The sequence below is a fragment of the Coturnix japonica genome, chromosome 7, assembly GCF_054131305.1.
Source record: "Coturnix japonica strain WE chromosome 7, WE-NBRP24, whole genome shotgun sequence".
Lineage (NCBI taxonomy): Eukaryota > Metazoa > Chordata > Aves > Galliformes > Phasianidae > Coturnix > Coturnix japonica.
In genome coordinates this window covers 6,681,310-6,705,380 of record NC_140669.1, presented here as the reverse complement: position 1 = coordinate 6,705,380, position 24,071 = coordinate 6,681,310, and the positions used below count along the sequence as shown (strand labels likewise).

The window sequence follows — 24,071 nt, the reverse complement described above, 5'->3', positions numbered from 1 at the left end:
GATGGAGATGTTGGTTTGTCATCCCTTGCACTCTGTTAGAATTTAAAACTAGAATACCCTGGTAATTCTGAGGTAGGAATTAGTTTATCCTGAAAAAATCCATGATTGATTGTGGAGCCTTGATAATGTTAGCAATGAAAAACTCTTTATTACTTTCTGTGCGTATAAATGCTTCTGTCATTTTGCATGTATTTACTCACTCAGTCCTGTATAAAACCCTTGGATAAATATTAAGCTTTGAGGCAATATAAAATACCATTTCAATTTAAAATTTGTGTAAAATAACAAACAACAAAAAGACAAACCCAGCCAACCCAAACCTGAGTGTCATCACACACACGTTACCAGGACTCAGACTTCATTGCGCTGTATAATTTGTCATTTGGGGCTGGGAATAAGCCTTGCTCAAATGGCCAATTCTTATTCACCTGAACGGTCGCACTGAAACCGGTAAAACTAATTTCATGATCAGAGATAACAGGATAATGCCCTTGGATGAGATAAATTGAAATCAAGGGGCTGCTTTTTAGGAACAATTCTTCATTCAGAAACTCATCCTCCACATAAAGGATAAACAGCGGCAGATTAAACGTGTTGGCAAAATATTACCTCTTTAGAATATTAATGGCAGTGTGTGTGCAGTGCTGCAGACAGTGAGAGGTTTTTGCTGCTGCCCACAAGGAAAAATGACGTAAAAACTCCTTTGAATGTCTACCTTGAGCCTCTGTTACAAAGGGAATAACAATTAGAAATAATAAGAATAATAAAAAGTTGACGGGGGTTTCCATGGCGTCTGCTGCCTTCACGAGCTAAAGAAGCTTTAGAATTTGTTATTCCTTCCTCATAGTAGACCTCAGCTGATTGGGGGGGGGGCAGGGATGTGGAAAAAAATCTCTCCATAGTCAGTGCGATGAGTGGCATGCCTGGCTTCCTCCGGCAGCGCTCCCATGTGATCGCACAGGCAGCCTCAGTGAGCGAGCGGCGCCGGCAGCAGTAGGTAATGGGGCTTTGTGAGCTGCGCTGCGCTGCTCGCTGAACAATACAGCATATGGTACCAGCAGCACGGCGGGAGGATCTGCTGCACCGGAGAGAAAGGGAATATGTCAGACGTTATAAAGTGACGATCGGTCTGGGTTGGTTCCTAATTAATAAAAACAGTGCATGGATTGGAAAAGCGGCCATTTGAACAGGTCAGTTTGGGTTTTTTTTTGTTTTTTTTTTCTTTGTTTGTTTGTTTGTTTTTTGTTTTTACGGATTATTCACACCAGTCAGTATTTAACATCTTAGCGGTGGTTTTGCTCTTTCCCTGTTTTTAGCCAGGTATTTCTCCCATGCGGTGAGGCGGGATGGGAAGGCTGCACATGGTGTGATTCCAAGACATTGTGTGCACTCGGTGACCAGATGCACCCTGCCAGTGTTGTGTTATTCCTATGCAAGTCAGACTTTAATTATGCATGAAAACTGGGTTGCAAGTGAAATTAAATTTATGCTGGATGGATCATTTACCAATATAATAAAATATTTAATAACAACAGCCTATTATTCTGCTAGGTTTTCAAGACTAATTCTGTCTGGATAGGAAACGTGTAGTGTTTACGTTTGCTCTGAGGCCCTATGTTGGAGCACATCAGGCTCCTTTGGGCTTTTTCTTCCATTTTTCTCTGAGATTAATTTGGAAGAGGTGTATGTATGATTTTTAACACAGCTGTATGTGCTCAGGGATGATATGTTGCCTCCCTGTGTTTATTCCGCTCTTGTTTAAGGCAGAATACATCTTATCGTTTCCAAGCAGGTGTCCATCTCTCTCGGTAACTCAGCTATGCATACATCGGTTTTATATGTTTGGAAATCCGGTGGGGATTTCAGAGCATCCTACTCCGTCGGGCACGAACCCTGTGCAACCTTTCCAGCCGTAGCCGTTTGCCCGCCGCAGCCGCACTGCGTTCCCGTGCCTGTGCGGCAATTGCGGCCGTCGCTCCCCTCCCGACGTCGCGGCCCTATTTAATTAAAAAAGGCGAAAAGAAGAAGAAGCGAGAGGCCCGTTCGGCCGCTGCGGAGGCTGGAGGTCAGGGGCGTGCGGGTCTCCCTGGAAACTGCGGCGGCGGGCGGGCTCCAGCCGTGCGGGGCGGAGCGTGCGGGCACGGCCGTGATGGTGGGGCCTTACCTGCTCACAACTCCTTGGCAGGGGTTGTGCAGCTCCTGCGTTTCTCCTTTTATAAAATCGGTGTTTTTAAATGCGAAGTTCTCTGCTTGCAGATGTTGCTAAAATGTGTCTGAAGGTGCGCCGGTCATTCATTTTGTTACTGTGTTTCTCCTGTTCAATTTAATTCAGAATCAAAACCGTAGGGCTGTCAGAGCAGCCTTCTCACTGCTGTGAAGGAAGCGTTGCTCTGATACAGGCCTTCTTTTTCCATCCATACACAAAGGAACAAAAAGACAGTTTTCCTGTGGACAGAATCTTCGCGGTTCAGGCATTAATGCTCTAAAGCACTCCATGTATTGAGTTATTTAAAGAACATCAAGGAAACAATCCCAAGACCTCCCAAAGCAAGCAGGTGTTCTGGGCTGATGCCAAGCTATGGTAATTCTGTAACACTTTGTTTGTGATTTAAACCCTATTAGAACTACGGTCTATAAAAACATCAGAATACTGGATGTTGATCTCCTTTAAACATCATAAATAGAGCCAAGTCTTCCTCTTGCCATCCAGTGCTGTGGAGACAGAAACGTGTCTCTGCCCTTCTGAATTGCTAAAATTCAGCATTGTATTCAAAAGCCGATAAGTCCACATCTGGTGTTTAATGTTTCAGTTTAGGGCACGCGTAGTACTTACCTTGTTTGTTGTTTTAGACACTTGATCCAGCTTGTTTTCCAGCAAAAGTGTTCCTCTTCCCTAAAAACATGTTGATTTCAGAAGATATAATAAAGGTATAATAAGGGTTAGCATTAATTGGAGACGTTTAAGTTGTGGTATAGGAATGCAGTAATGTAGCGGTACCTGTTTTAGCTGGAGGGTTGGACTTGATGGTCTCTTGAGATCCCTTCCAAGCCCTGTGATTCTGTGAAAACAGCAGATAGGGCTCATCTGCAAATGCACACAAACCAGGGAAATTTACTTACTATTTATCTCAGATCTGTTTATTAAGGCTTCAATTTCTCCATCTCTCCTTAAGTACAGATACAGCTTCCTAATGAAACCTGTGATAAGTGGAAGCTATGAGTAATTACTAACAACAGAAGTCTAGAAAATATTTTGAGACCATGGGGCAGATAATTAGTTCTGTCCCAGCAGAGTCACTTGGCTGTGCTGCCGAGGGGTCAGAAAGTGCTTACAAGTCAGACAGTGCCATTGCAGTGGGCTGGCTGCTTGGTTTCTTTTCACTGCTGATGTGGTGACAAATGTCTTGGGAACTGTGTGGCTACACATAGATGTTCTTAGAACTGCATCTTTTCTGTCAGCCTTCTGAAGAGTTTTCAGCTTTGAGATATAGAATGAACTGAATAGGATTTTTAGGCATTGTTACTATGATGCCAAGTCTCTGCAGCCATAGATTCCAAATTTTCTCCAGTATTACTAAAAAAGCAAAGAAAATGAGTATTCAAATTTAATACAAATAGGATCTAATTTTAGATAAACCTCATTGTGGTGTGTACCTTTACATACAATACTGTGTATCACTATACATTTCCTTCCTGTGCTGTTGTGTTGAAATGCAACATTTCAGGCAAGGAAGGACCAAAGTATGTTTTTTTTGGCCAAAGATACAAAGCTACTAAGGGTAAGATTGACTGTAATTGAGTGTGCACTTTAAAACTCCTACCTTTTGAGGTTGTCAGCCACTGAAATTGCTGGCTTATAGGGAAGCATTTCAGTTCATTGACTGCATGTATTGCGCCGCTGTATAAAAATCAGCCATCTCATTCAGTGAGGCCGTGGTCCAGGAGTTTGAAATCTTTGTTTAGTTAATCTTTTTGAGTGATTTCTTAAGAATATAGGTCTAGACTGTTACACCTTCTTTGTGAATGCTTTATTGTTCCTTATATCTGTCATATTTTCCTTATTAGTTCTTTAACTTGTTACCTCCTTTCAGTTGAGTTTAAAAGAGCAGTAGATGGTCTTCAAGTATTCTGTGAACTGAGATAGAGAGAGACTGTTAGTGTACAGCAATTAAAAGAAGTTTGATGGGTGACTAAATCCCTGATTATTAAAGCAACCACACGAATGAGTGTTTTTCTGTTTATTTATAAACCGTCTCTGAGGAGAACGTCTATGAACCAAACCTCCTACTGTGCCTCAGGTGATCCGACCACAGTGTGCACATCCATAAACAATCAGGCTCCCTTTGTTTCACAGAATGTTTTTATGCTGGAAGTCTGGAATTAAATTTTCTGATATTTTCTGATAACTGAGTAAATTATTTTTTTCCTGTGCTACTTGCAGAAGAGAAGGTGAATTGTCCCCACTACGTATGTTTTAATGGCATGGGAAGTCTTAGCAAATGTCAAACTGACTGTTTTGAGTGTGCATTAAACCTGCAAATAGTAGTATTGTACATTGGCTGTACATTGGCCTTGATTTAGGCAGGAAAGCTTGAGGTATTATAGCCATAAAGCTATTTTGGAAGATAGTTTTAAAACATCACAACATTCCAGTAGATATTAATAATTTATGTTTTCCATTACAAATAGTTTTATTGACTCTACTCTCAGGAGAGAAGGGATGCACTTAAACATCCTTTTACTAATTTTGGCCAAGCTTTGAATGAAGTTGTGGTTGCATTCTCATGCCATGGAGATGATATTCATTTGTTTGGTAGTAGTTGAGTAGTACCTCCCCCCAAGCAAAATTCTTTTTGTTTCCAGGGTCCTGTTTTGTACGTTGTCAAATATTCATGCAAAACAATAATTATTCTGGTATTTTTGAGATACTGTTTAGTTTCCAATTTTTTTTGAGTCTACTGTTGGAAATAGATGACTGAATGATCTCTTCCAGAAATGCCTTGAGCTACTATAGGCAATAATCTGTCACTATGTTACTGCTAATATCTGTTCCAAATATTTCTTTGGTTTTGAGAAATGTGCACAGCCCTGCGAGAATGTTAGAGAGGTGGGTTAATGTTCTTTCTGTTTAACGCTTAGTATGAAAATAAAAACAAGATGTTAAGGGTGATTGAGTTGCCTTTAAGTTATCAGATTTTTTAAAAACAAAACAAACAAACAAACAAAAACAATAACACTATAAGCTTTAAATGGCTGGTTAGTGAGATTGGAAGGACTTGATCCAACTGTTTGAACTCTGCACCAGATTCTGTGCTCTTCTTCAGAGAAAACCTAGAAGCTGCTGGAGTCCCAGGTCTGTATCTGGGCTTTTATAGACACAGGGGAAGGTATTGCTGTGGCTGTGACAAGGCAGAAGCATGGGGATGGTCAAAGTGATCAGCCAAACTGGAGTTTGAATGCTGAGTTAAGAATAGGAAAGTTGCTACAGTCTCCATTAGGGAACGTGCTGAGCATGCCTATTGTATAACAAACTGCAGCACTACTAAAACGCAAATGGCTGCTGGCTCTGCACAGGCAGCTCTTTAATATCTCAGGATTCAGTGCATAATAAACTAAGACTGTTGTTCATGCTACATATGCTATGAATTCTTATTATGCAATATTTGGTAAGGCATATTGAACGTCCACATTAAATGTGTATACATAATTACATTTCTTCGGGTTGTGGCAAAGGGAAAACTATGTTAGAACAGCAAAAGAAACTGCAGAGCCAAGCGGTGAATAACTGGGAAATAGTATAATTTTTGCACTCATATGACCCTTTGCTGTGTATTTTTAAATCCAAAACAACATATATTTACACTTCAGAGACATATATTGAAGCTCAGATTACATTTTGTACCACAGTGACTGTATTAGGGCAGTGTTCTGCTTGGCAAAATGGTTCTGCTGAGAAGCTGGATGTACTGATACAGTGCTACTTCTGCTGTTTATGCTGGCATGTTCAGAGGGGGCTAAGTGGATGCATAACCTTAGCTACGTGTTCATATACATAGCAACATGCATCGTTGCAGCATGATAATGGCCAGCTCTGAGGCTTGCTTGTATTTCTTTAAATCTGCTTTGTTTACCATCACCTTTGTAACTGGCCTTCAGTCATCATGACAGCATGTGGCTTTGCTGTCTGATTAAAAAGTGAAGAAAATGTGAAACTGCATTTCTGAATCAGCTTCCAGTTTCTGTGGGAAATTTTATTTTATTTTATTTTAAATTTAAGCTTTCAACTCCTTCTCATCCTTTTCTCTCTCTCTCTCTCTCTCTCTCTGCAATTTTACTTCTGTTCCTCAGAAGTTCTGGGCACTGGAGAACTTCCTTCCACTGTAGTCACAAGATTTTGTTTCTTCTACTTTTTAAAGTTCATTTGTAGAATTAATAAAGAACAAAAAGCAAGTCTTACAAAAGTAGGCCTCAGTAACCATGTCTGTACATATCATGGCATGTTTGTGATATCAGAGAATCATTGCACAAATGCTTTTCTTTATCTGTTTTTACTTTTAAGATACTTTTGTCAAGTATAAACATACATGAATGTATGTATGAAGCTTGCAAAGGAGTTGAGAGAAAATGGGCAAAAACTGAGAGAAAAAGAAAAAGCGCTTTGTGCTAGTTTGCAGAAGAACATATTTAGAGGTCAGAATAGCCAGCTTAATTGATTCCTGCCAGGGGTGCTGTGAGTTTATATCTTTATCCTTCACTTGACTTTTAGCCTGTGTTTACTTGGGCATTGTAAGTTGTTGCCATTGTTTCTTTTGACCATCTCTTTTTTTGTAGTCTTGTTGCTGCTTCACTCCCTCCCCACGTGAAATCCTAATGTCTAAAAATACTTTTGAAAGAAAATGTGTAGGCTACAATTGATACACTGATACCTTCATGCTTTCTCAATTATGAGGGATGCTTTGAAAGTACTGTCCTCCTTTTTATATATGTTGGCCCACAGTACCAGAAGTCAGTGTTGGTGGTATGGTGGTAGATGCTGGGCCTTCCAGAAGGTATTCCATCCCTTGATGATGTCATGCAGCAGATGGCAGCAGAGGGGCAGTCTGATACGATGGCATCTGACTTGGGAGTGCATGAGAAGCAAAGATGCATCATTTAATTGTTCCATAAGAAATAAAATTGTATCCATTGACATTCGTAGGCACTTGCTGAACATTTATGGAGAGCAAACGGTGGATGTGAGCACAGTGAGGTGGTGGGTGGTTCATTTCAGCAGTGGCAACAGCAACAGTGGGTCACCTCCACTGGCTCAGGATTTGACAAGCACAGTGTGCAGGCTCTTGTTTATTGTGGGTGAAAATATGTAGCTGATGGTGGTGGCTGTTGAAAAGCAGTGTTTTGTAGCAGAGAATCTGCTCTATCAATGTAGCTCTATGTACCTCTAATCTAATGTATCTCTATGTTCTGTTGTGATTTCCATGGAAATGATTAGGAGTCATTAGTTTTGTAGTGACCTACATAAATCAAGCATTGCCATAGAAGATGTATTTCCTATTTCCTGGTTAAATTCTTAAACTGCTATCCAGATTACATATTAACTGTAATATGTAAACTCAGTGTTTTAAATACCTAATTGAGAGTGTTAAGAGAGCTGAGTTGATTTTAAGGTGAACAGAAGACAAATTAATGGAATTCAGTTTCCTTTTATTGAATAGGAGAGAGGATCAGAAATAGAATTATGAAATGAACAGGCCAAGCTGTCATTCTTCCAGAGATCCTTTATTTAATACATCTGATTTGTTTTTCGAGTATTTCCTTTAAGAATCTTTTGGAATTTCTCAGCCCCCTGTTGTGTTTAAAGACAAGGTGCAATTACACTGCCAGGTGAGGTGTTTTACTGATAATGGGGTTCAGAAGCATGCTGTAGGGAGCAGCCTTAGTGTCAGGATGGCTGTAGATTACCTTCATTTTGAGCAGAGATACATTTTGTTATGTGGTAAGAATAGACTTGAGTTCTGAGGATCTTTTGCTTTTGAGTAAGGTTTCAGGATTAGTCCCTAACTCATGTCGCCATAATGAAATACTTGAGCTCGGAGCCCCAGCTCAGCTGTTCATATGGGATCCATGTGCTCCGTGACCACAGTCCAGATCCCTGACCTGAATGCTGATTCATTAACCTACTCTTTCAAGAATGGAGCCTAGGTCACTCTTCCTCATTCTCCAGTTTTCTTTAGAAAATCTGCAGCAGGATGGGTTTCCCATCTTTTCTGAGCAGTTTAACAGTTAAATTTCTCGCCAGAGCAGTGGAGACCTGAACCTGTTGTTCAGGAATTGCTGCCTCTGAGCTATAGCTTAGAGGAGAGTCTCAGTCCTCTGTCTAGATGGAGTTTGTTGCACGCTGTAGAAAATAATGCCAAGATTTGTAGGCCACAGAATGTGCACAGGTAGCTTGCCAAGTGTTGTGTTCTATCAAACAGCCTCCAGGTATGTAATCAATCACCCATGGGACTGGGCCCATCCTAACCTTTCTGTCCCTTTTTCCTTTTAGACGTGCGTTACAACTGTGTTCCACTTTCTGTTTGCTCTCAGACACCTTGCTTGGAAGAGCACCAAGTTTTGAGCTCCCAGAGAGACCTGGATGTGAGTTACTCAGACATCTCAAACCTTTGTAATTTCTAGGTGTGTACAGAAGCAGCCTTTATTCTAGGGGAGCTTGGAAGTGAAGGAAACGAGACACTGAAAAAACTTAGATGCCTTTGAAGGGATGTGTGCCATTTAAGCAGAGTCTTTCAGGAAAGCAAATTTCATTTAAGGACTGCACAGTCAAAGACAAGGGCACTGGAGTGGGTTAACACTCCAGGGGTTCTTAGCTGGAAGCCACTGTTAGTGCAGACAGTAGTCAACTATTTCTGTGTATTCCTGTGCCATTTCAAGGAGTAAAATGGGCGTGTGCAACTGCAATTAGTTGAGGCTGTACTGTGTATGTAGGTTCTACAATATCCCCTCTTGCTCTTGTTTACTGCCCCTAGGGATTGTGGCATGAGTTTGCAGAGCAGAACCAGGAAGGCTGCATTAGGGCCTACCACAGGAGCTGGATGCTTACTGTTGTGAGCCTGTTGTTCTGGGAATCATTAACTCAGAACTGTGAAGAACCTGTTTGAATAGTAACTGACTGTACAGATGCTTTCAGATCTGCACCATTTTCTGCACTCTTTCTCTGCCTTGTTCTGGATGACGGACACTTTAGATACCACGCTGAAAGTAGAGTAGTGCAAACAGGGCAAAATCATATCATAACATACTTAAGGTTGGCATGTACCTCTAGAAGTCATCTGGTCCTACAGCTCTGCACAAGATGGGACACCCTGAGCAGGGTGCCAGACGGCTTGTGAAGATCTCCTGCGAGGGGATTCCACAGCCTCTCTTGGCCACTGCACCAGCACAGTAAAGAAGGGCTTCCTGATGCTTAGACATGCAGTTATAAGCTATGAGGTTGCAAATGTGAGTGATAACACAATTTCAGGGAGCTGTGTTTGCCCAACTTTGGGTTGAAGAACGTGATGTTGCAGTTCTGTTTCTGTCTCCATTTCTATTGCTCCCTCCACCTCCTCTCAGCTCCCCACCAAGCATATGTCCTAACTCCATACACATCACTGGAGGCACCGCACCTCCATTGTAATAGCCACTATTGGAGATTGGAGTATACTCATAAATATCGCTTTAAAAATGCAAAAGACCTCAGTGACTCCTCTTTCAGTTATTTCCATGTTGTGGGAAGTCCCTGTATGTGTGGCAGTCTTCTACAGCTTACTTCTAGACACAGCTGTATTTCTGCTGCTCTTTACTGTCCAATATAGTGTAAAGGCTGAAATTGCTGCGATTTTGAATGGACTGTGGCTGTAGTTTTGGGAGATTTGTTTTGTTGATCTTTTTTCCCAATAAACCAATATGAAACTTGTTGCCTCAGGAGAGCAAGTCAAATGAATTTATAAGAGCCTGTGCACTGTAATATAGCAACATTTCAGCCTTATGCTTAGGGGAAATTGACTGCAAGGATGGGGAAGCAGAGCCATGTATCTTGCAGTGAGTTGTGGCTGGATTTCTCATTCCATTGCTTTCCACTGAAGCATTAAATACTGCTGCTGGAGACAGGATATTAAACCTGCTGCAATCATGTATGTGCTTCTCACAGCTTTTACTTCATAAGAGGTGAACGATCTCCTTTATAATAAAACTTCTGTTCTAGGCCTTGTAATTAAACAACATAATGAAAATTTTGTATAATGTATCTGTAATTTCTAATTTGGGCTTACAAAGGCAAGTTTGTACTTCCCCAGAACTCTATCCTGCTGTGCTTGGGAGCTGGCAGACAATGGGAAAGACTGTGTCAGCAAAGCAAATAATTAGAACTTTCTGTTGCACTGGGGTGCAGCCTTGCTATGCTTGCAGTCTCCTTCCTAGGATTTCCTGCAGACAGGCCTGTGTTTGCTGACTTACCATTTTGAATTAAGTCTTTCAGACTTCCCATGACTGGATGAACCCATCAATATATTTTTCATAGTTGTCAGCTTCCTACAGCCACCTTTGTCCTACTACTCTAGCTTCACATCAGGCCAAAAGCTGGTTGCAAACCTCTGACATGCTGTCTTTGCTTATTCACATCAAGAAACTGTGGTATTAGGGCTTGGAGGGAGCGGTGGGGTATGTAGGAGGCGTTTGAACTATGAGGCACTTCATGAATTTTGAGATTTAGCAAAGATACCTGGGGATCTACCAAGGTCCTGCACTTACAGGGTCAGAATGTAGCAGCTGCATCTGTGTGCCTGCCTCCGTGCTAATGAAAAAGACAAAAAGGTACGAGGCTGAGGACAGCATTCTTTGGCTTCCAATGCAGGCAGCAGGGCATGGCTTTGGGGTGCATTATTGGCCAGGCTGTCTGCCCTCTGCCAGAGCTGGGGGCCTTGCTCAGGCTGCCTGCGGGCTTCTCTGGCTCTGCTGCAGCCAGCAGCATCAGGGGAAGCTCCATGCCTGGCCAGCACTGTGCAGCGTGCTGGTAGGCAGTAGGGCTGGTTCTGCAGTCTGTGCCTTGACCTTGTCTTGCTAGCAGACATTTAGCCTGACATACATTAGCTAACTGCAGCTTGCTTTCTTTTGTTGTTTGGCTGTTTTAACAGTCCTAGAAGAGTTGTCTGGAAGGGAGCTGTGGGTGCTGTCTGCTGGGTTTTGTGCCTCACTCAGTGACTCAGGGATATCACCAGTTCTCAACAAACTTTTGCCTGGCTGAGTGATAGCACTGCTCAGCTCTGCGGTGCTGCAGGAGCCATGGAGCAGGTGCACGTCCTCTGAGGGAGCTCAGCTGCCCTTCAGCTCTTGGCTGGTTAGGGGTGCACTTCCTCCTTCATTATCTGAATTCATTTTAAGTTTCTACCTTCGGTGCTAAATTTCTGCTGGAATACTTAGCCTCATAATCTTTCTTTGCAACCTCAGGAGCTTACTAGGCATCTCATTTCTTAGAGTGGGGAGGAAAGAGGTTGGGAAGCAATTAGTGTGTCTGACTGGAGCGGGGAACTTCTGAATTCCAAGGGTTTCTAAATTGATATGTGGTCTTTGTGACTTCATTACCTTATGTCTGTCTGTATTGAAATTACCAGAGAATTCTTATGATTCCTTACAGATGTGATGTCAGCACTAATTACATTATTTGGCAGTGCGAACTATAATGTTAAGTTCTTATTTAATTTCATCTCTGATGGTGAATGTTCCTTCCAAGTGAGGGTGTTTGAAGAGAAACTCCAAGTTTTTCTTAGTTTGAAGTGTCCCAACATAACCTTCACTGGAGCTCACATCTGTAGAAATCAGGGCTGCTAAGCACCCCGCATCAGATGGACAAAATTGGGCTGTTGCAGCCATGGTTCTACTGGACTGTAAAAAGTCTATATTTAAAATAAAATTGCTGTGCTTTTCATGAAAAGGGGTAACTTGAAAATGACAGAAATAACCCCTGAAGGCAATGTGCTGCATGTTAAGAAACGTTTGGATGTTGTGTTGACGAATATGATTTAGCTGGGAAGTACTGGCAATGGTTGGACTAGATGATCTTCTATGTCTTTTCCAACCTTGATAATTCTGTGATTCTATGTTGTTCCAACAACAAATCCATCTCCATAGGTAGCAAGTTTGAATATTATGTATGAAAGTTTGTTTTTTCTTTCTCATGTGTCTTCACCATCACCTAATTAATTTTATTTATCACATACTAAACGGATATTTAAGATGAGATGTGGCAACTCATTGGTACTTCTAAATAAAAATGGCTCAGGAGAGTACGACTGGATATTCTGCAGTTGGATGTTTCCATACTTCATTACCTCTGTTCCTGTTACAGGTGCATGTGACAGCATTGCAGCAATGAGTGGGATTTTGAAGAGGAAGTTTGAAGAAGTTGATGGCTCCTCACCTTGCTCCTCTGTACGGGAATCAGATGATGACATTTCTAGCAGTGAAAGCGCTGACAGTGGTGATAGTGTCAATCCATCCACTTCTAATCATTTTACCCGTAAGTACTGATGCTCTACATCTAAAGAATTCTTTCTGTTCCTCAAAATAAAATTAGGCATCATAGTTTGATAGAGATGATGGTTTAAAATTGAACATACGACAAAATTCACTTTAAGAGAGCTTGTGACTTGCTCAGAATGACTTAGCAGACTTGTACCCTTTTGCCTTCACATTACCTGTGTACAGTTATTTGTGGCTGTAAAAAAAGTGGAGTCGATTGGAAGACCCCAGCTGTTTGCTGTGTGAATTTCATGGCTACTCATAGCGAATTCTGGGAACTGTGCTTACAGAATTTCAGGTGGGTGCTGTACAGAACATATTGTAGGTAAGTTTAGCTATTTTCCTTGGACAGCTGCCATCAATCTGCAGTAAATATTGTATTGGCAAGAGATCTCCTCCAAGGTAGATAACATGCTGTTGGCTTTTTTGTTTGGTTGGTGTTGTTTTATTTTGTTTTGTTTTTGAATGGAGGAACATTGTGTATTAGACACAGAGACACCCATTATTGCAGTAGTTTCTGTTCTTCATGGAGAGGACGACATCTGTACTCAGCAATTCTTTTGTGCTCAGATAGACATTTCTTAAGTGAGCAAAGCTACATCAGCTATGTGGGCAGCATATATATATCTATATACACATACATATATGACAAATAAATTTATGTTTTGTTTTTGTAGTTTATGATGCATGTTGCAGATGGCTTTGCTGTTTAATGGTGAACTGTATGCTTTAAAAAAATGGGGTTTCCATGCTTCAGCTCTATCTATTGGAGCTAGTGGCCATAAAGCTGTTTCTTAGAACTGTGAGCTCAGGAATAGATGAGGTGCCTTGTGCAAAGTGATCCTTCCAACTGCGTGGTTTAGCTTGTGCCCAGAAGTCGTGTTTGTACCATGTGATATGAAGGCTCTTACAATTGGTTTGTCTGCCTAATGCTGCAGTTCAGCTTGAGCTAGGGATTGGGTGTGAGCATCCAAATCCTCTGTTCTCTTATGGAACACTCCTCTACAAAGGGTTATGCAGGTACAACTTTTCTAATGTGTTTACATGTAAAACTCTTGATGAAGTGCATTATATTTATGACTCAGTATTAGTAGGAGACCTTATGTTATGGGAATGCTATAAAGGAGTAAGTGACCCAGTAAATCTTGTTAGTAGTAATAGGAAACAGTTTAATGGTAATATTCTCTACATGCTGATCTTTTAACTTCTGCATTTATTAAAAGACTTAAATGATTATTCATCATGAACTGAAAGCAGCCCTTGTACATCAGTCATTGCCACCCACATAGAAGACAGCAATTTTATTGTGAGTACACAAAGAAAGCTTGCAATTCAGAGACATTGTAATACATGCATATAACAGTGATCTCTGTTTATAATTGACAGAGTAAATGATTGGGGGAAAATATAACGTTCCTGAGTGTTACGATTAGAAGTCCATATGTATGTATCAGCTGGCAGTGTTTTCCTTCCAGCCTGTTTTCATATAAGCAAATCTTATAAGTGTCATCATCCATCCTTTACTGACTGGCAACGTGAGTATCGCAGTGACCCGTAGTCAACATCAAAATCTACGTTACATCTGTAACTGCTTTTAAAAGCCCTCGTGTAACCCTCTAAATCTTATTTTTCCTTTCTGATTGGCCTGACAAAAAGATAATTTTTGAACGACTTGTAGCTGCAGGTTTGTTGATGCATCAGCGAGCAGGCAAGTGGTTTATAAAGCTATCTGCAGTCACTGATGCATCTCAGTATTTATATGACCCTTAAAACATTACCTGTTACCTCAGATAAACAAGAATGTCTCAGCTATCCTCCTCCATTAGCCTTAAGTTCAGTTCAGCCGCTCAGCTACACAGGGCATACGGTTGCTGTGAGTCATTCAGATGGGGCAGAAACACCAGAATATAGCTTTGATCCAAATAACTATACCTGTAGTGTGATGGCAGAAAATACATGACTGAAATGTCTATGAGTGATGTCTGTTGGGGCTACCACAGAGAGGTAGGTACAGAGTTTCTTTAACAAGATATCAATTCAAACAGATTAAGGCAGCAACAGTGCAAGTCACGGTCATCTTCTGAGTCATGAAATGAAACTGCAGTCTGTTTCTGCTAAATAAAGTAGTTGCTGCTTTCTGCTTCAGAGTTTTCATTGCCAGATGGGTTTAGGGCAAGTCTAATATATATATTTATGTAAAATACAGAGTGCTCTCCAAATCGCAGATAACTGTTAGCTGAGCCTTGAGCGTAAGGCTGTTGTTTAATTTCTGGTTAATGATGGAAAGCTCAAGGAGTTGGACATGGAGCTGCTAGCTTATTATGGGAGAACACTTAGGAAGTGCAGCTAAATGCAGGTGTTCTTTTTTTTTCATGGCATCTTGCAAATATCTGTGTTGTCTGCCACAAAGCTTGGAATTTTCTTGCTAATCAGGAATACATTCTCCTCCATCATTTGTTAACTAACATTAGGAAATACAACCAGGCTGAGAGAGTCTTGAATTTGATTTCAAAAGAAGTGGATACATCTGGGCAGGAAATACCAAGAAATGCAAAGAAATTAAATGGAGTGAATTTCTCAGAGGTCAAACACTCATACAAAACGAGAGGGCAGGGTTTGCAGGTGATCCTGCCTGCTGACTTTCACCTGGAGGTACTGACTGCAGGAGAAGGAGCTTTTAAAAAGCATAAAGAGGGATCAGGAGGCTGATTTGTAGAAGGAGTTTTTTTTAATTCTGTGTTTGTATTTTTGACAGTTTCTCTCCTATAAATGTGTGCATTTCACACAATGTACACAGGGCAGTTTTTCCTTTAAACGTGTTCGTTGAAGACGTTCATCACACATGCAAAGAGCCTGAAAATGCAAATTAATGGAGAGTTGACTGGAGTCGTATTTGTATCCAGTGGCTGATCACACAAGTCCCCATAAGGTTGGACAAAGGACTGACTGTAGTCTTAGGAGAGTTCTGCAAATGCAATTGTTATGCATGGGCGTTCCTGCAAGGCTATGGCAGCATACTCACAGTGCTCAGAGCTAAGGCCAAGGTCAGAAATAATCATCCAGGAAACAGCAGCTGGCATTTAGAGCAAATGAGGAGGCAGAGAGCGGTTAACTGTCTCCAGTTCTCCCTGCAGGCTGATTATATTGCAGGGCACAGAATCTGTGCCGTTGTAGAGTGTCGAAGCCTGCTGCAGATAGAGAGCGGTGAGGAAGGAAACATACAGCTTTCTTTGAGATTTCAGCAGTGCATTTTCAGCTTTCAGCATGCAAAGAATTGTAACGGTTCTGTAAAATTTTAAGCAAAACTCTGACTAGGAGGTGAAATTTTAAGTGAAGCTCAGGTGAAAATTGTCAATCAGAGCTGCCTGAGAACTAGTCTTTTTCAGAAACCCTTTCAGTGCAGTGCAAAATTGGCATTATGCAAGCATTCCCATCCAGCCATTGCTGTGGGATGAATTTAGCCTTGGATTACCGCAGGGGGAGGTACCAGAAGGATGGAGCAGTGAAGCTCTGTTAGGGTCAGCATTACTGTTCTGCAATATTGAGCCCATCCTACCCAATTTCCAGCCCTCATGTTGCTCCTTTCTGAATATGCCATGCTTGCCTTCAAGCCCACATGTGAGATCCAGTGTGTTGCAGCATTTCCTCCTAAGGAGGATTTCTGGTTTTGTGGGAAAGACATTTAGTTGTGAAGGGCTTTAAATTTTTACTATATGGTGTCTGTTGGAAGTCTATATTCAGAGAGGTGGTGAGGGAGCATAGAAGCAATCTCTGGAATATGTTAATTCCCAGGTTCTTTTCAAAGAAGACTGTGGAGCAAGCTGCCTTTTGTCAGTGATGTCTGACCTGGGTTCCCAAGGGCTGAAAGGCTTTGCCTTCTGTGTCGCTAGACGTGATGGGACACTGCATGGCAGTCACTGTGCGGGTGGAGATCGGAGTTAATCCTTGCCGTAGCAGTTTACGTGGCACTAAGAGTATGTAAAAAGCAGACAAATGGGATAGTAGAGTATAAGTAAAGTGATGTTTCCTACTGTCTAAGACAGTTTTAGTTCAAAAGGCTGCAGTGTTTTCCCAGCCCCTAGGAATGTTCATCTGCCTAAGACATTTCTGTGATGGTGACAATGAATTGCTCTGCCCTCATTGATGCAAGAGTGCTGGTAATCTGCCGAGTAGCCATATGGTTTACATTTATTTTAATGCGTCTTTGACATCAGGAGAATAGCTGAGACAGCAGAAGAAAGTGCTTATGTTTTGGAGTTCAGCCAGAACTCAGATTATTCATGTTTAGTAATCAAAGAACTACCAGTTTGCTCAGTTAAAAATGTTTGGAAATCGTTATGGGTTTAAAATGTCACTCATATCAGGAATTTGTTACATTAGGAAGTATGCTTTGCATTTCACAGCCAAATACAGCTGTATCAGGATCTGCTCCCAGTTATGGGGTTTCTGGCTTCTATTTCAGTCATTAGAAATATGGAATTAAGTGCTCTGTCTTTCACAAGTTTTATGCTGCTGTAGGTCCACTGCCCATAGAACAAGGAGGATGCCTAAAGCAGATGAAAAGCATAGGTGTATAAAGCATTACTTGTGTCTGAGAGTTGTCTGTCAGTACATCATTGCCACTGCTTACCTGTTTTATCAGTTATAATTTAGTTATGCATAAATGAGACTTGGATGTTTCACAGAAGATTACACTGAATTTTGGAGCATTACTGTAGTAACTAGGAGGAGTAGGGGTATGTATGTGTTTGTTGTGTAGGAAGACTGTTCTGCAGCATGTAACTCTTGCTTCATGTTGCTGTGTAGCTTTATGAACAAATCACTGAAAAATCTCAATTTCTTGAATTAGTCTTTCTTCTAATAGAAAACAAAGGGTTGTAATGAAGAGTCTTAATGTCTGGTAATAGGCATTGTGGTGTTCTGTCTGTCTCTCATTTGTAGTACAGTCGTTCCTCAGGTCTGTTATTCTTGGACTTCCCTTGAACATTCAGTCACCAGAGACATTTGCAAGCATGGAATGGAGCACAAAGAGAACTGGTGGAAATGTGTTTTGTAGTCATTAATTGTAAGTGGTGTGGATAAAGAGATCTACTACAAGGAAGAGAGGGTAATAGCTCAGAAAAGATGAATAGATGCATCCTACAGTGTATGTGTGCACGCACATCACAAACAAGGATAACCAAAGGGTGTGAACAAAGAGCAGGTTGTGTTTCTATGATGGGTCAACCATCCATGTTTTAATTCGAAAGTTTCCATTAAGACTATTGGCCTGACCTGTAGGAAGCCTATGTACAGCAGATTCCCAGTTTCCAGAAGTGTGCTGTGTTGCAGACCACCTGAGTGGTGGCTGCGAGTGCAGGCTGAGTGCTGCGCGAATGGGGTCAGCACTGCCCAGAGCCAGCCTGGAAAGCACAGCAGCTGCTCTGGAGTGGTGCGTGCGGAGCTGGGAAGGCCTGTGGGACCAGGCATGATGCCACGGGAGGCAGCGGGCTGCAGGCAGGTTATTACCTCAAGCTCTGTTCTGCTAAACCCAGAAACTAAACCACTCAAATGCAAAAAATCAACATTTGAGCTGTTCCATCTGTTTCAGAGGGTAAACTCTGGCAGGGCTTTCTGAAAATGTCTCTGTCTGAAGACCTTGTTCAGATTTAGTGTAGCAGTAATTATGTTAACAGCACCATCCTTCCTTCTGGTAATAGATTCTGTGCGTTACAATGCATATTCCGTATGTCCTTCTGATGTGTCTTGAGTTAAGTGGTGTCCTTAGCAATAATTAGAACTGATGCAAACCTACTGCTTAAAGTGCAGTGCATGCAAAACAGCACATGGCTCTGAATCCTGCTAACATGACTGAAGAATGTGAGTTTTTGTTGACCTGAAGCAATAACAACTGAATGAGCTGAAGAGCACTGCCCCTGATGCTGGAAAATATTTAATATTTCCATTTTATATATAATACTAATTTCCTTTGAGAAATCACATGAAAGTAGTGAGAGACTGAGAGACCTGGGTAGGTACAGCAGGACACATGTATGGTGCCTTTGCAGGGCTGACTGTGCTCCCCTGCATGTCCTTTAGTACACAGAATCACAGAATCCTAGAATCACAAGGTTGGAAAGGACCTACAAGATCATCTAGTCCATCCATCCTCCCATCACCATTGCTACCACAAGCTTCTGAACCATATCTTGTAGCTCCTCATCCAGACGCCTCTTGAACGCTGCCAGGGACGGCAGCTCCACCACCTCCCTGGGCAGCCATTCCAGTGCCTGACCACTCTCTGAGAGGAAAAGGTGTTCCTCATGTCTGATCTTAACTTCCTCTGTGACAGCTTGCAGCCATTTCCTCTGGTCCTGTTTGTTGAGGTGGTTGCAACTCCGCAAGGCGCACTGATGGTATCCTCAACAAAGGGAATATCTCATTTCTCTTTCTGGGTAACCAAGAGCAATCCTGTATTCTTTTGCAGGTCCTGCCCACTCTGTTTTTACAAACAACATTGTCATAAATTTAAATACAATCTGATTTCTTCCTAACAGTAGGATAGAAGAGATGGCAATGGAATTACTTGTAGTGCCTCAGCTCTTGCTTTAATAAGCTCTGGGGTGAGACAGAAGCAAACCCAAAAGATAAGGTGAGTTTCAGAAATTAATAATTGCATATAATCTGAGACCCCTGAGTGTTTACATGCTTACTTAATAAGATCAGTGTATAATTTGTCTAACTAGGAACTGCAGTGTTAATAAATGAAAACATGAATTTTACCAACATTTACAACAAATGCATGTCAGACCTCACTGTCTTCAATACAGCTGTATAGTGCTGGACTCACAGTGCTCGTTTGTTTTTTGTTGTTGTTGTTGTTTTTTTGCAGTTAGAGTATTCCAGCATTTTCTTGGAGTTCAGCTTATCTCCATTTTAACACCGTTTTTGTCAGTGGCAAAACAAAACCTATGACGGTGCGGCACTGATAGTTTAATTGCTAAAAGTGAGAAAAACTAGAAAGTTGAGGAAGACACATGAATGGGTTCTTCACGATAGCTCATGGCAACAGCAGTCCGACTGAGACAGCTGACCAAACATTTAGGCATAAACATATGGTGATGTATGAAATTGCTGTACATGTTGACAACACACACGTGCTCATGCGGGCGTCCCTGCCCCTCCCCGGAAATACACACAGTGAGATAGCTTGTTCATATAGTTACCGTAAATGATATTCTTTTCTTTTCCAGATGGAATTTGTTAGATTGCGCAGCCTTCTGCCGAGCTTCATTTATTAGTGTGTAGACTGTATATAAAAATGCAGGTTGATTCTGTTATTTTTAGAAAGTAGTGCAATTCAGCTCTTCCATAGAAAGTGAAAGAAGAAGGGAAAAACTATTCTTCCAGCATTTGGTACTTCTGCCAGCGAGCAACCGTGTCAAGAATTGCATAGCTGAGTCTAAAAGGATTGCTATGAATTTGAGTGTTATGTAGTAGATGCTGAAGTTTGTAGATGAAGATTCCAAGGCATTTTGTAGCTGGTGTGATATGTGGGCAGAATTACCTTGTAGTTCCTCATGAAGTGCGCACACACATATATGGTTAACCTTCTGTATTTTTTTCCTTTGATATATTCCTTAGTTTTATGTCTCATTTGTGGTTGGCTGTTTTAAGTAGTAAAAGTGCTGCTTGTCCTTCTGTAGCTGTCAATGCTCCAGTTGAAATTCAGATGGTATCAATATCAATATTATCAATATCAAATTCATCAGAACCTGGACACATCCAGGATGACGGAGACACCTCTTCACTGGGAAAAGGATATTGTAGGATGTGCTTTCCTGTGTGTAAGGGCAATAGGCAAATTTCTGATTCGTGGAATATTTTCATTCTAAATGGAAAGAGAAGGTCACGATATCAGAATTATCCATCTTCCAACCTCTGTTAAAATTTTGGTCGTACCAATAGCTAAAGTTTAGTTTTGAAACTGTGACATACATAAAAAACTCAGTACATTACAACTCTTCATGTTATGCAAAATTGACATAACCCTGTCAAGTACTCCATTCTGTTGCAATAGCCTTCTCTCCCTAGTAAACCCTCCTGTACATATTTTTGACAGGCTCTGTTGATAAGGAATGTCCTTAAATGTGTCATGTGTAACGTAGCGGAATTTCTTCTATTTCTTATGCATACATCCTAACAACTTTCTGCAATACCCTTCACCGAGGACCTAAAAATGAATGTGGTTACTTATCTGTTTTACGCTTGCATTTTAGCCAACCTGCAGCACATCTGAAGTACATGGTATTCACTGCACCTTTATCTGCTTGGCAGTATTTATAAATATAACATTATTTCAATGTTTTACAGATCCCAGAATGTTTTTTGACTGTGTTAGTAGGGCGTATCATCTGTAATTTAGTTACAAGAATATGTTTTCCTGTGTACCTTTTTTCTTGTATAGCTAGCCCATCCCATGTTTGTTTTTTTTAATGTAAAAGTCTGAGGTCTTTACACTTGTGAGGGTTAACATTTTGGTACTTAATAATTGGAAAATGAATGAACTGTGTTATAACTGTGACAATAAACAGAACCTATTACAAAACTGAGGCTGAAGGCCAACAAGTGCTCCCAGCCTCTAAAGATGGTGCAGTTTTAGATTAGCAACATGCATCATGTTGTTCTTACAGCCTTTATGGAATGGTTCCAAGTCTTTCAGAAATGATCAGGCACCTTTTAAGTCCTGTTTGTGTTCCAGCAACTCAGTTGCTCGTTTGTGCTTACCCAGTTGTCACCTTTAAGCTTCAAAGCAATAACATATTATCTACTTTCTTGACAACCTGTTGTCATTTTGCAGTGAATCAAATGAATCGGACTACTGATTAGTCTTAAAAATCAAGGAGGGTCTCTTAGTCTGTTTATATCTCTTACTTCTCAATAAAGACTCACCATTGTTACCAGTGAGAAATGAGAGATCTGTATCACTGAAAGGAGTTTAAAGCATCGTTAAAATTTGGCATTTATTTTTAAATAAATCCTTTTCATATAAAACTGCATGTTTGTGTAAGAAAAACTCAGCAAGAGCACGAGGGGAATCAGAAGATAATTTTACATGGATAGTGACAGGACTGAAGGTTAGATGTTAGGGGGAAAGAAATTCTTTATTCAGACAGTGATGAAGTGCTGGGACTGCTTGGCTGGCCTGGATGGGGCCCTGAGCTGCCTGACTGTGGGTGGCAACCCTGCCCATGGCAGGGGACTGGAAAGAACCAAGATCACCCAGTTCCATTCTGTGCGTATATGATTCTAGAAAAGATCTGATTTTATGATAATATAAATTTCAGAGAGTCTGAAACAACACTAAATGTACTGCCTTATGTAGTTTATCTAACACTAATTTAATGCGTGTTAAAGTATAAAAGATAAGTCTTTTCTGCAGGTGACCCAGTGCTTTAAAGATGGGCTAGCAAAGCTCTGTTGGAGTTCTGCATTCCAGTGGTGCATGCAGGTCTGTGAGAGGTTAAGCTGCTGCTATCCTGACTGCTGTCATATACAACGTCTGTTTTGTGTGCTTGTGGATTATTCTCTTTGAGGTGGCAATGTAAAAAGAATTTTTTTTTGGGGGGGGGTGGGATTTGTTTGCTTTGCTTCCTTAGTAAGAAAATAAAACTTAAGAAACGCTTTTGGAAAACAACTGTTCTGGACAAAAATTTCTGTCCTAAAGTAGAGAATAGGGTTCATGATTGTAGCAGTTTGTAATGGCTTCAGGGTTAGCATATGTGGTAATTTTCTCAACTCTTATCACCTCACTTAGACTGCAGCTCTCTGGTAGCGTGTTCATGTTAAGGGACACTGAAGTGCTCAAGTGACACATTTGCTGTGATTGCAAGTTACCATTAATGTAACCATTAATGTAATCTGTATCTGTTCCAGCTTCTTCGATCCTGAAGAGAGAGAAGCGGAAGAGGACAAAAAATGTCCATTTTAACTGTGTTACTGTGTATTACTTCACGAGAAGGCAAGGCTTCACCAGTGTTCCCAGCCAAGGGGGAAGCACGCTGGGAATGTCCACTCGCCACAACAGTGTGCGCCAGTACACGCTTGGAGAGTTTGCGATGGAGCAGGAGAGGCTTCACCGGGAGATGCTGCGAGAGCACCTGAGGGAAGAAAAACTCAATTCTCTAAAATTAAAGGTAACACTCATTAACTTTGAGCCTTGCCTTATGTATTTTCATGAGCAGAGTCAGGGTTGTATGGGGCCCAGTGTGCATCTTTTAAACAAAACCACTTTCAACTCTAATTTCAAAGACTGATGTAGCTCTCGCATAATGTGTACCTTAAAGTGCTTTAGAGGGATGTGGTTGCTTACTTTGTTTTCTACAGAGAAGATGGCAGAGTGACACTGGAAGTCAATCTGAAATTAGAGTCTGGAACTGCCTCTGTGCCCTGGCAGAGTGCCCTATTTAGACAAAGGAATGACAGCATCTTAAGTACAGAAAGCAAAGCACCTTATTTTCTTCACCAATTTGACTGAATTTGGCAAAAAGTAGGGGACAGCAATACAGAAAATGTTTTTAATGTATCAATTCATACAATCATTCGTCTTTAGTATTTCACCAAAAGTTGTCTGTTAAGTAATAAACATTGGACAAATTAACTCGCTTTATCTATTCAGCTTGACTGTTCTTTTGAAGCTGTCCTTTTAATTTAGCAGAGTAGAGGAAGGAAATTGTATTTGTGAAGAGGGGAATTGCATTCTTTTGAAGTGTCCCTTCTGCTTCTTTCAATCTGGTAGCAAAATCTCAGGTTTCGTTGTTTTGTTTAGTGAATGATAAACTTCCAGTCTGGTGGTGTATGTTACCTGTATTTTGGGTATGTTTTCAGATGAGTTCTGTAATGAAGAGTGAACAAAGCTGAACTGTGGCTGAATTGCTGTGCTCCACCGCTCCTGTTTCTTGTGTGATACTGTAGTGCTTGGTCAGATACTACTATGTGCGTGCAGAGCAAATTGGCATCCTCAAATGTCTTTGCCCTTTTCCCCTAGAATGAATGGTGTTCATAACCTCTGTCTGTCTGAACACCTAAAGAAGTGCATATGACCCTTACTGCTACAATTAGTTTTTATTCAGACTTTGGTTGTTGTTGTTCAAATAGAAAAACAGATTCTTATATAATTGATAACATCTAAATTGTTTTTTACAAAAAAGAAAAACCAAACCCGCAAACATAAAGCCACTCAGGACAGAGGCAAATAAAAGACAGGCATTTTGACAGGACGGGAACAAAGTGCTGAAGTTAAGGATTTATTTCTATGTAGAGATCATGCCTCTAAACATCACAGGATCTTCAGAGTATCAAGGGGGAATTGAGCTGTGACTCTGGGTAGATCCCTTGGCTGACTTCCAGGAAGAGCTGTTTTGCTATTCGGTTGGTTTCTAAATGAATGCAGTCAGGAAAGGCTGTAGATTTCTAAGGTGATCAGACAGGGGTTGGTTCTAAAGTACTGTACATCTGCACTGAAAAATGAATAACAA

The 24,071-nt window shown here is 41.0% G+C and overlaps 1 protein-coding gene across 8 annotated transcripts in view; it reads left to right on the top strand.

Annotated features, from left to right (window-relative positions):
• Positions 1-24,071, top strand: part of CSRNP3 (cysteine and serine rich nuclear protein 3) — an 86,679-nt gene that overhangs the window by 48,816 nt on the left and 13,792 nt on the right. For 5 of the 8 annotated variants that reach the window (XM_032445886.2, XM_015869175.3, XM_015869174.3 and 2 more), the window contains 2 exons: positions 12,383-12,553; positions 22,471-22,730. In XM_032445886.2, the coding sequence (XP_032301777.2) occupies positions 12,383-12,553; positions 22,471-22,730 (431 nt within the window). Of the gene's footprint in view, positions 1-969; positions 1,191-8,545; positions 8,638-12,382; positions 12,554-22,470; positions 22,731-24,071 lie in introns of those variants that run through there. The other 3 variants (XR_014947875.1, XM_015869178.3, XM_015869177.3) reach the window with 2 other exon arrangements.